The sequence below is a fragment of the Pogona vitticeps genome, chromosome 2, assembly GCF_051106095.1.
Source record: "Pogona vitticeps strain Pit_001003342236 chromosome 2, PviZW2.1, whole genome shotgun sequence".
In the NCBI taxonomy this organism is placed as follows: Eukaryota; Metazoa; Chordata; class Lepidosauria; order Squamata; family Agamidae; genus Pogona; species Pogona vitticeps.
The window spans coordinates 233,171,278-233,183,822 of NC_135784.1; the positions used below are offsets into that span (position 1 = coordinate 233,171,278).

The 12,545-nt window shown below is 40.5% G+C and overlaps 1 protein-coding gene and 1 long non-coding RNA gene across 4 annotated transcripts in view; one reads left to right on the forward strand and one right to left on the reverse strand.

Annotated features, from left to right (window-relative positions):
* Window positions 1–4,381: 4,381 nt before the first annotated feature.
* On the reverse strand, window positions 4,382–6,750 carry LOC140704864 (uncharacterized). Its single transcript, XR_013541510.1, has 2 exons — window positions 6,680–6,750; window positions 4,382–5,620 (listed from the first exon to the last, which is right to left on the reverse strand). It is a non-coding gene; the product is annotated as an uncharacterized LOC140704864 (long non-coding RNA).
* A 303-nt stretch (window positions 6,751–7,053) lies between these two features.
* The window catches only part of SMC5 (structural maintenance of chromosomes 5), a 57,297-nt gene continuing 51,805 nt past the window's right edge, over window positions 7,054–12,545 (forward strand). For 2 of the 3 annotated variants that reach the window (XR_013541508.1, XM_020798631.3), the window contains exons 1-4: window positions 7,054–7,272; window positions 11,163–11,304; window positions 11,976–12,028; window positions 12,211–12,373. Coding sequence is in view for 2 of the 3 variants with exons in the window: in XM_020798631.3 (XP_020654290.3) it covers window positions 7,097–7,272; window positions 11,163–11,304; window positions 11,976–12,028; window positions 12,211–12,373 (534 nt within the window). In the remaining variant the exon portion in view is untranslated. The remainder of the gene's footprint in view (window positions 7,273–11,162; window positions 11,305–11,975; window positions 12,029–12,210; window positions 12,374–12,545) is intronic. The other variant, XM_072992198.2, reaches the window with a different exon arrangement.

Genomic DNA, 12,545 nt, shown 5'->3' on the forward strand with positions numbered 1-12,545 from the left:
GAATACATAGATAGACATTTGAGCAGCAGCAGCAGCCAAAAAGCCATCAAAAAGGTGGAAGAACAGCAAGACAAAGCAGCAGAGAAGAATGTTGAAGAGAAAACAACCATAGTGAAAGAAGCACCATGGAAAAGAGTAACATTCAGGAGCAAAAGAAAGGAAAGACACTCTTCACCAGTGGAACTGCAAAATCACTTTTAGATTCTTGAAGACTCTGGCAGACAGCATGCAGAAGAAGACGTACATAAGACTCTGTGGAAAGACATGAGAGAGGCTGAAGCTCAGCCAAGTAGAGTCACTGAACTTGCAACACCCTATAAAAAGAAGAAGAGAAGAATAGTTGTAGTAGGAGACTCTCTACTGTGTCGGACTGAAACTGAAATATGCGAGGAAGATCCGTCTGTCTTCCTGGAGGATGGATTAGGGATGTGATGGAAGAATTGCCATCACTCATAAAACTCATGGATGTATATCCCTTCTCATCCACATGGGAACAAATGACATAGCCAAGAGGAGCTATGAAGAAATCACATCAGACTTTGAAGCTCTGGGACAAAAACTCAAGGACTCTGGGACTCGAGTCATCTTGTCCATTTGACCAGTACTCAGAAAAGGAATAGAAAAGAAAAGTAAAATACTCCAGGTGAATGAATGGCTATGATGGTGGTGTTAAATGTAGATTGTTGTACATGAAAAAAATAAAACATCCCCTGAAATTAAGCCCTAATGCATTTTTTAGCAAAAATTAATATAAAACCCTGTCTTATTTTCAGGGAAACATGGTAATTTAAATCTACTACTGACCACCCCATCAAGGAGATCTGGATAAAACCTGTGAAAAATGAATTGGGGAAAAAATTCAGAGAGACACAATGTAGTAGCAATGGGAGATTTCAACTATCCTGATATATGTTGGGAGGCAAATTGTCTCAAATTATGGCCCTTCCAAGAAATTGCTGGCTTGTGCTGTTGATGATTTTCTCCTACAAAAAGTGGAGGAAGAAACTACAGGATTAGCTATCCTGGACTTGGTTCTAACCTATAGAGATAATTCTGTGGAAGAAGTGGCAGCAAGAATTTTGGGGGAAAGTGACCATGTTCTATTTGAGTTCTGGACATCACACTTCAAGAAGGATGCTAACAAGTTGGAACAAGTACACAAAGACGATTAGGGGATTGGAAACCAAGCCCTATGAGGAAAGACTGAAAGTTCTAGACATGTTTAGCCTTGGGAAAAGAAGACTAAGGGGAGATATGGTAGCAATTTTCAAATACATGAAATATTGTCCTAAAAAGGATCTGTTCTTGATCATGCCAGAGTGTAGGACACATAACAATGGGCTCAAGTTACAGGAAGCCAGATTTCAGCTGAATATCAGGAAAAAGTCCTAACTGTTAAAGGAGTACAATGGAACCAATTACCTCGGGAGATGGTGAGCGCTCCAACGCTGGAGGCATTCAAAAGAAAACTAGACAACCATCTGTCAGATGTACTTTGATTTGGATTCTTGTATTGAGCTGGAGGTTGGACTCAATGGTCATACAGGAACCTTACAAACACCATTATTCAATAATTCTACAATTCTTTGACATTTTGTGGCAGTGTATCTTTATTGAAATGGATTTCATTAGCTACTTTGTAGACCTTTTGGTGAAAAAAAATACAGTGGTGCCTCACTTGACGAGGATAATTCGTTCTGTTCAAATCGCAGTTAAGCAAAATCCTCGTCAAGCGAAATGAAAAAGCCCATTAAAATGCATTGAAAACTGGTTCAATGTGTTCCAATGGGCAAAATACCTCAGTGTCCAGCGAAGATCCTCCATACGGTGGCCATTTTCTGGTGCCTGTAATGCGATGAATCCATCCTAAAGCACAGCGGGGAGCCATTTTGCACAGCGGGCGGCCACTTTGAAACCCGACGATCAGCTGTTTTTGATTGTCGTTAAGCGAAAAATCGGTTCCCAAAGCAGGGAACCGATCATCGTAAAAAGGAAAACCCCCATTGAATCATTGTTTAGCGATTGCAATAGTGATCACATAAAACTAATCGTCAAGCGAATTCCTCATCTAACGAGGTAATCGTCAAGCGAGGCACTACTGTACAGTGTATAAGTAAAATAATTACCATATTTTTCCGTGTATAAAATGACCCGATGTATAAGACGACCCCCACTTTTCCAACCCCAAACAAGAAAATTTGATTGCTGTTTTCCCTCTCCACTTTCTAAGTCCCGCGAAAGCAGGATCAAAGGGCTGCCGAAGTGGAGGGGGAAAGCAGCAATCTTAGGAAGTGGATGGGTAAAGCAGTGATCAAAGGGCTGCGATCCTGCAGTGCTTTGATCCCTCCCCCTTACTAAGACGACCCTCAATTTTAGTCTAAAGATTTTAGCTAAAAATATCATCCTATACATGGAAAACTACAGTATCTTTTTCTAAGTAATCCCCATCACTGCATCATAGGCTAGATCTGGAGTTGCAAATGTGGTGCCCATGGGAGTCATGGCATCCTTATAATTATCCCTTGGTGCCTCTCCCTCTCCATTCTTTATATTTTATGACTGGACAACAGAGTATAACCTATCCCACTCTCCTTCCTTTCCTCAGAATTCCTTTGAACCTTAGACCTAAATCTACAGACATTCTTCTAAAGGCAAAGACAGGTATGACTAATGTTCTCCTTTCCAGCCACCCATCCTAAATTTTTAAAGTAGGGGATACAGGAAAAAAGTTGACATCCAGTAAACTTAGGAGAATAGTGAAGACAACAGGGAGTGGCTTGGCCTGCGGGGGAAAGTGTGTGTCTGTGTGAGAGAGTTATAGACACATAGTACTGCTTAGGAATACTGTATACTTTGCTGTTCTCCTGCAGCGGTAGTATTAATAGTTTCAAGTAGCCAGCCTACTCTAAAATTTTTATCTGGAAATTTCTCCCATACCTTCCTTGCCACCCCATGAAATCAGCATCCCACACTAGTGTATACTCTCTGGGGAAAACGTCTTTTGTCCATGCTGTCAACAGCATAACTGGTGCCAGGGGATGACTTCATTCAGCTCCTATTGAGGCCCATGACTCAGAGGAGGCCTACTGCTAACTGAAAGCTTGCTGGAGGTGTTCCCACTTCATGTGCCACTACCATCTGCTTATGAAGTCTTTCCCTTAACTATGAGACAGAGTGGCACAAGTAGTGCAGCAAGCAGGAAGAAGGATTAGCCTCCACCACCTGTTCACTTGCCTACTCTTTCTCTCTGGGCATCAGTAGTGATTGGATCCCTAGGAAATACGAGAATAAATGGGAAGGGTGCGGTCCACTATGGACATTTTTGTGAGATTCTCACCCAATACCCAGGAACAGCACTATTTTGCAATACAGTTAGCTTTGGGATTGAATGGGAATCTATGCTTAAAGCAAGAATGCAATCACTTAGGCTCTCTTTTTCTACTTCAGAGTCTGTGCTACTGTAGCTGTACTTTGGAGAAGTACACAAGCTATTCTAGGTTTATCCAAATCAATTTGTTATAAAGGCCAGGGAGTGGAGTACTGAGTTATATCAATGCAACAAATAGTTGTGATTTGAGTCGTTACTGTTCAGGTTTTTCTTATAATCCTTTGCCCGGTAGCATTCTAATTATTTTCATATTTATAAATGTATATATTATTTTTCTACCAAAAGTTCTTTATGCAGTTAACTTTTTAAAAGAGAGTAATTCTGCCCCACTCCGAAACAAAAAGTAACACACAGTAAAAAAAGCAGACTTCAACCAGGTGGAGGACAGCATTAGGTCCCTGGTGTGGGTTTTTCATCTTAGTTCAACAAGTCACTGGTTTGCGGAGACAACACTGGCAGTATCCTTACTACCTCAGTTCAGTAGTTTCTTGTCTTAGTGCCTGGCCAAAACTCCTGGAGATATATAGAGGACCATATACTGAGGAGTAACTTTGAATGACATGCATGGACTCATTGGTAATTTGGCTCTTTTACCCTGGAAAGACATTGGTAAAACGGTGGGGCTTCCACACTCCATTGCAGAACACCAGCTCCAAAATTCAGCTCTGTGTTATTTTTAATTAAAATGAGATACTAAAACATGTTTCTAAAGAATCATAGAATAATGCAGTTACGTATAAGGCCATCAAGTCCAACCTCATGCTCAGTGCACTGGGTTACTTCTAAAGAATGTGACAAGTGATTTCTATAGACCTTCTCAGAAAACTAAATACTGTTTCCATTCCTGTACCAAGCTATCTTCAAGCTTGTGAAATATGAACACTGCTTAAATAATGTGTTCAGAAGCAGTGCTACTCAGCTTTTTGGTCAAGTTATTTAAGCACATATCTTTCACATCAGAATCTAGTCATTTATGTATTATAGGACTCCCCGTTTATTCGTTGCAATATTTTTCTATTTATTTTGCTATTTTCACACACTACAAGGTTTGTAAAGACTTAAGAAAATAAGTTTTAATCCATTTACATTTGCTGAATCAGTTATTGCAGCGTGACAGTATATTCCATTGTGCTTTTTTTTGAAGATGGATCTCTCAGATGAAGACTGAAGAATCTTTTAATTCACTTGCAAAATTCTCTCTTGTGGAACTGAATTAGAATGCTATGCTGCCATCTGGCGGAGGCATCAATGATTTCCTTCATAAGAACAGCACTGCTGGATCAGGCTAAGGGCCCATCTAGTCCAGCTTCCTGTATCTCAGAGTGGCCCCACAGATGCCTCTGGGAGCACATACTCCTCGCTTGCATCTGGCATTTTGAGATACCACCCTTTTAAGCCTGGAGATTATACATCCCCATCATGGCTTGTAACCTGCAATGGACTTTTCCTCCAGAAATCTGTCCAATAAGCTTTTTATAGAATCATAGAAAAGTGAAGTTGGAGGGGGCCTACAAGGCCATCATGTCCAAACACCTGGTTAATGCAGGAATACAATCAAAGCATATTGGCCTTAGTTTTTATTGAAAATCTCCTGTGTTGAAGCACTCACCAACTTCCGAGGTAACTGATTCTACTGTTGTACTGCTCTAACAGGAAGTTTTTCAACCAAAATCTGGCTTCCTTTAACTTGAGCCCATTGTTGCGTGTCCTGCACTCTGGGATGATGAAGAACAGATCCTGCCCATCCTCTGTATTTTCAAATATTTGAAAATGCTATCATATCACCCCTCAGTCTTCTTTTCTCAGGGCATCATTTGAAGGCATCTAGGCCAAATGCCATCACCACATCCTGTGGCAAGAAGTTCTTTTAGTTCAATGAATGGTACTTCCAGATGAAGCTTTTATTATACAATTGCCTTACTGTGTTCACAGAACTTTGGTCGAAACAATGTGGGTTTTTCACCTGTAATCCTCTTCCCGTTACTTCTTTTGTCTTTTGAGATATTTAAGTTCCTTTGATTTTTCATGGCTCAGCAGGAATTCAAATTTAAGTCTCCTGAATCTTACTCCATCACTCTACTCAATACAATACTGTACACCCATACAGTACTGAGTATTCTCCTCTGTTTCCTTTAGTTCTATGTAAGCAATGACGTAGATTGTGATGTTGCTTTCAGCTCTTTCAGTTTGGCAAATGTCTCACCACTGCATTTTACTTGCTGTGAGTTTCACCTGGTACAAGTACAGTAATAAAAGGCAAGTTACTATGGTTTAACTTTAGCTAAGTTTACTATTTTGAGACAGCACCTATTTATACATTCATGGCAAGGATTACTCAGATATTAATCAATCCAATTGTAACAAGTTTGAGGATCAAAAGAAAGGTGCAAGCAGGACTTATGTACTGATTTCAACTAAACGCCCAATTCATGTATAGTTTACTCATAATAACCAGCATGGAACATTGATTAGAGTGCAAGACTAGGACTGAAGTTAACAAGATACAAATCCCCACTTAACTACAATGTTAACTGCTCTCTTTTGAGCAATGCAGAATGCTGAATCAGTACTGTTTTTGACCAACCAACGAAGTCCAAATCAATATACTTTTCAAAGGGGACAAAATTATGTGCAACCTTTCAAGACTGGTACCTCTTCCACTGGTATGATATTACAAAAGGCGATAGGAGAGACAAGGAAAAGAGGCCAAACCATACATCAACATTCATCTGTCCTCATCCTTCCCCAGTTTTGATGCGTTGAGAGACTGCAGATTTTCAAGTGTAGCTAAACATCTGCTGCTCCCCCTGCCTCCATCACAACTTGGACAGAACGGGGAGATTTTAAACGCTGACCTTTTTTGTTCCTTCCCTTCCTCCATGCGTTGCCCTTCCTGCCCTGCCTAACACAATAACGATACGGAAAACGGGCCCATAATTTTGCCCAGACTCCTTTTAAAGCCCGCCCAATAAATATCATCCTGCTTCGGCATCTGCACTTTAGACTCTGCCATTTTCTTTCCTGGTCAACGGATCCTGCGAGGTTGGCAAACCGTGACCCTCCCCGTCCTTCGATTTCACCCTCCTCTGGGGACTGTGTAACGCCTTCCTTCCCAAAGGTAAGGTGGTAGAGGACCCTTCGCCCTACCTTGCCGGGAAATTACTGCTAAATCAAGCCCCGCCAACATTAATACCGGAACAGGGCACCCTGGGAATTGTAATCCCATCGCCCTTAACATACTGGAAAGTGTCAACGGTATTGGCGTAGTAACGGTTAATGTTCCCCAGGTACCTCTCAAGATTGTCAACTTTGAGACCAGCGCTCCCCAAACAACAGGATTCCCCTATACCATTCCAGCAACCAATGGCATACTTGCATTTCTACCACATGATCAAGCACTTACGAGCTACTGGCCCTCCCGATGTCAATAATCGAGGAATCTTAAAGAACCGCCCCTTGCTCATCGCCCCCGAAAGCATCCACTTCCGCCCGCCCTTCCCGCCGTAGGCCATAAAAAGCGAGAACGACTCGACAGGAAATGTCGCCCTCTTTCGTCCAACGGAAATAACCACAAGCCCAAGGCTTGCCCAAGCCAATGAGATATTCCCGTGGTCTGACGTCACGCCACGGCAGCCAATGGAAAAACCTGATGTGCCTTGCCAGGTTAGCGACGCATATTAGAACTGAGACGTTACCGACGGCGATAATATGGCGACCACTGCCAAACGCAAATCTGGGGTTGGCGAGGCGGGAGACGTCAGTGGCAATAACCGCCGCCTTACGCGAAGTGCAGGGGCTGCCAGGTCGGACGTCGATGGCCGCCGGGATGGAGAGTGGCCGTTCGTAGAAGGCGCCATTGTGAGGATCTCCATGGAGAATTTCCTGTGAGTGCGCGAGGCGCGGGAAACGAGGCGGGATGGAGGATCTGGCGCGAGTGGGAGGGGCCTCCCGCGAGCGTAGAGGCGGGGCTTTCCGTCTCCGTGGATACGGCGTTTCCCGCTAGAAAAATGGGAGCGGCGCTGACGGATTTGTGAGGGACATTGAAAGGTGGTCGGATGGAGGGCTGATTGAATCCCCAAGCCTTTGGTGTAGCAGCCCTCGACGCTGACAGGCTTCTGCTTGCAGGACTCCTTGCTTTCTCCTACCGGCGTCCCAGTTTACACACGTTGCCGTCTTGAGGAAGATGAACGAAAGGGCGCTGGTGGAAGGACCTTCCTTTCTCTTCCGACATTTGGAGGGTTGGGAAGAAAGGGAGGGAGGGGTTCATGGTTAGCTGGGCAGGGATGTGTCCAGAGCTGCCCAGTTTGGGTAACGATCCTTCCCCCCACCACCACCATTCCCCCTAGGCCACCCTGCGTTATGCTGAAGGGTGAGCTGCAAGAGGGAAGGGAGGAGTACAGGAATTTTCCCCCTTTTTATTAAAAGCCTTTCTCTTTTCTTATAATAAAATCAAAGCCTCGTTGTGTCATTTTGTATCTACCTCCTTAGAAGTCGTCTTGAGCTCTGTAGAGTTCTGCTCATCTCTAGATCACACTTTCTTGTGAGTTGTGGGTTTTGATAAAGCTTGGCTGTGAATAAATGTCCATGAGATTAAGCTGCAGAACTGAAGTTATATGCAGACTGCTCTGGTTAGGAGATCTTTCTGAGTACAAAGAGGCAGACTTGCAAATAAACAGCTGTGCACTAGCTAACCATCAGTATTATTAGTTATGTTTATTCTGTGCTTCTTTAGGATTGACTTTAAGGTGAAGTACACATGATTCCCCTTCTCCCCAATTTATCTTCACAGTGACCCTGTAAGGGAGACCAGGCTGAGCAAGACGGACCAGCCCAAGTCACTCAATGGAATGTCTTTGCTCAGTGGAACTTGACCCTGGATCTCCCATGCTCAACACTCTTAATCTCTCCTGAATGTGTTTTGATGACTGCTGTCTTACTTTGGAACTATTCCCATGAAACATAATTGACTGGTTTCCCGAAGATATATAACTGCATGATGGGCTGATGAAAATTTAGTTCTTCAAGAATGTTGCTCTGTGCAGCTATTGTCTTTGGAGGTCTTTCATAGACAGTCTTAATAAAAAATGAAATTATATTGAAATGGGCTAACAATTTTGCCTCTTTGAAAATTTTTAATTGCAGGATATATGAGCTGGTTTGATTGATTTTAATTCTTGTGATACTTGGAGTGGTGCGTGATTATTTAGATTTTTTTCTATTTTAAAAGCAAGGTACATTTGATTTAAATCAAGTTGATTTAAATCATGATTTAAGTTATTAGTAAGACTCGATTTAAATCATTATTTTTAAATGTAAAGTCTCCTTTTTGCTGGTAGTTATCTTTAATATTTGCAACCAGATGAAGATTTCATATTTAGAATAATAACCTGTCAGATTAGTTGAACAGATATATCAGAACTGATTTTAATTTATTAGGTAAATCATATTTGGAGAACTATTTAAATTATTTAACTAAAAAAACATATAGCATACATTTTCTAGTACTTGCTTAAACATCAATATTTATTAACTGAAGTGGTTAAACAAAATATCATTTTAAAAAGCAAACTATCTTCCAAGCTATCTTCAAATGTAGCAGTTGGAACTCCCCTATCCATGGAATCAGAATCCACTGATTCATTTATCTACTCTCTGAAAATACTAAATCCCACCCACCCCCAAATCCATATTTATATGTATTTCCACTCTGGTGGAACTCTGGTCCATGCACTTGTAATCTCGAGATTAGACCACTGTAATGTGCTCTATGTGGGGCTACCTTTTAGATTGATACGGAAGCTTCAAATGGTGCAGAATGCAGCAGCCAGACTTCTCAGTGGGACGAGAAAACATCAGCATAATTCTCCCACTCTGGCTGCCTTGCATTGGCTACCCATTCGTTTCCGCGTTGTGTTAATGATGACATATAAAGCCCAAAACAGTTTAGGACCTCGATACTTAGTGGAATGCCTTTTCCCACATAGATCTACCTGAATCACTCGCTATAGCCAAGACGGCTGAGGGGCCTAATGCTGAGGGAGGCCCGGAAAGAAAGAACAAGAAATCAGGCCTTCTTGGCAGTGGCCCCTCGCCTTTGAAAAGTCTTCCTCCAGAGATCTGCCTGGCACCCTCGCTGGGTGTTTTCAAGAGCCAACTTAAGACCTGGCTCTTCAGGCAGGCCTTCCCTCCCGTCAATACTTGATTCTTGTTTTCTGTCTTAATTTTCTATATTCTCCATCTTGAATGATACTAACATCATTGATTTAAATTGTTGTTTAATTGTTTTATGATATTTTTATTGTAAGCCGCCCAGAGTAGACGTAGTCTAGATGGGCAGGATATAAATAGAATAAATATTTGCCAGAACTGGTCACTAGAGGGGTCCAGAGACCATGCAATGTATAGCGTTCACTACATCCATGAGGCATCCACAGGGAGCCTTGGAAACGTTTCCTGTAATTTTAAGCCCCTGATGTGTGTGAGTCCCCCCACCGCCGCCTGTGAGGGGTTCCGTTGCAATTGGAACCAAAGGGGCTGAAAACAATTGCTGTTACTGTGCAGAGGAGGAGGAAGGCTGCATGGAAGCATGCAACTTAGAGGGCACCTTGGTTGGAACTGATCCCCCACAGATACTGTGACCCAACTGTAATATGTTCATTGTTTGTACGTAGCTTTGCAGAACAATGAGATTAAGGTCTTTTCTTGAACGTTGAATTGACATCATTTTTACTGTGAAGAAGTGCATGTTATCTCGGCTTGAATAACTTGGATTAATTTAATTAGTTGACCAAAAATATAAATTTTTCATGAATATACAGACTCATGCTATATAACTAAGCTCTATTTCATGCTGAAATAGAAATCACTGAACTATAATGACTCTTAAGTGGAAAACTATCTTTAGATACATTTTTTCTTCACAGCATTTTATTAAATCTGATTTAAATAATAAAAATCTTATTTAAAAAAATCATTTATTTTGATCCACCCTGTTTAAAAGGTCTGTCACCAGTAATGTATCAATGGATTATATTATTTGTGTGAGAGAGTTGAAAGAATTAATGAATAACGCATTGCTTTTTAAAATTATGTTTCCAAGCTGTATAGTACAGTGAGGTGGAAGAAGTATAAAGAACGGTTAGTGGTGTATAATGAGGATTGACTTTGGATATTGTTCTTATTTCTGGAGTAAGACACTGAATTTGCTGGACTTTAAGTTCTATCAATATTACAGTATTTTGGCCTAAACCCACTTATTACTCCCAATGAGAGTAGACCTACTGAATGATTGAGTTTTTTAGAAGTCACTCACTTGATCCAGTGAGTTTATTCTAAATCGGACCAACAGTTGGGTTTGGGTTATTGTTTTCAATGCTTACTAGAGAAATCTTATGACAAAGTTAATCTTCCCTTCTGGTCCCTAAGCACAACCTGTTTTTAGCTTATATCAAATATGTTTTTTTTAGTTATTGTGCTGCTTTTAATATTGTATTCATGGTGATGCAGATTATGGGGTTTACACAATAACGGTATACAGATCAATTCAGAAATAAATTCTATTGAGCAGAGTGGCAACATATTGAATATAAGTAGATATATGGTTTCAGACTTAGTTTTGCATCACTAATGTGGCTGTAGTCTGCAAGTAAGATGGTCTTTTGCAGTTATGGAAACAGTGCAAGAGTAGAATATATTGTTACTGTAGACTAAATTATTTTTTCCCGCTTCACATATTTCTCTCTGGACATTACTAATTAATAACATTGCATTTTAGGACATACGATAATTGTGTCGTCTATCCAGGCCCTCATCTAAACATGATCGTTGGAGCTAACGGAACGGGCAAATCAAGCATTGTTTGTGCCATATGCCTAGGATTGGCAGGAAAACCTTCTTTCATAGGACGAGCAGACAAGGTGAGGATAATTCTTGGCAAATTTATAAAATGATACAAACAAGTGTCATATCTGCTGTGGTCATATATTTCAATTACATAAGACTATTTTCATTTAGTGGCTGAAATCCTATTGCACGTGGCGTAACTTAAGGCTGTATGGGCAAAACTTTGCACGGAGTTATGCTCAGGCAGTCTATATTGCGTTCCTGATTGTGCACCTGTGCCTTTGGAACTGCTTACTGGATATGTCTTCTGCCTTGGCTTGAATTTCACAACCATTTCTGCAGCATTAAGTTACATAGATGTGAGTTGGGAAGAGGATTTTGGCCAATAATCTAAAACAATACACTAAAACTGGTATACTTTGGTTGCTATTTATTATCATCTCCTGGAAGCTGTGTATGAAGCTTCTTCATAATCTTGTGTATAGCATATCTGACATTAATGAGTATCTAGACAGAGTCCATACAAGAGACTGCTTAAGAGTTTCAATGACCCTTCTGAAAAGATACTATTTCAGCTAAGCTTTTTTTCTTTTTCGTATTCATTTTTCTTCAGGATCATGTCTATTCAATTTCATTATGTCCTGAGCTTAGAGTATTCTTATCTTGTTTTAATATCAGCTCTTAAATTTTTTACATATTTTGCAAGTGTTATTTAATATTTATAAAAGGATTGTGTGTTTTTCAGGTTGGTCACTATGTGAAGCGGGGTTGTAACAAAGCAGTAGTTGAAATTGAAGTGTGAGTAATCAAACTTGTTCATTTTTTTTGACTTGTGCAAAGTTACTAAGCCATATTTCTGAAAAATTATTAGGAAAGTACATATTGAGATATTGAATTGATATTCCTTTTTAGAAATTAAAATCAGAAGTATGAATTTTATGATTATGGATATCAATTGACAATTCTTTTCTGTTTACTAGGTTTAAGAATACAACCAATCTTACTATCACACGAGAAATATCTGTAACAAACAACCAATCAGCTTGGTTTATTAACAAGAAGCCTTCTACTCTCAAAATGGTAGAGGACCAAGTCTCAGCATTAAACATTCAAGTAGGGAATCTATGTCAGTTTCTTCCACAGGTACGAAAGGGTATCTTTTAAAAGAAAATGTAAACATTAATTAATTTCTGTGACAGAGTGAAATTCGCAGTGAAGTGGGAAAACAAAGCAATTGTGAGAAATTCTGTTCAGGCAATGCACAATGTATTTGAAAGTGTATTCTTGAAGGCTTATTTGAAAATGACTGATACCT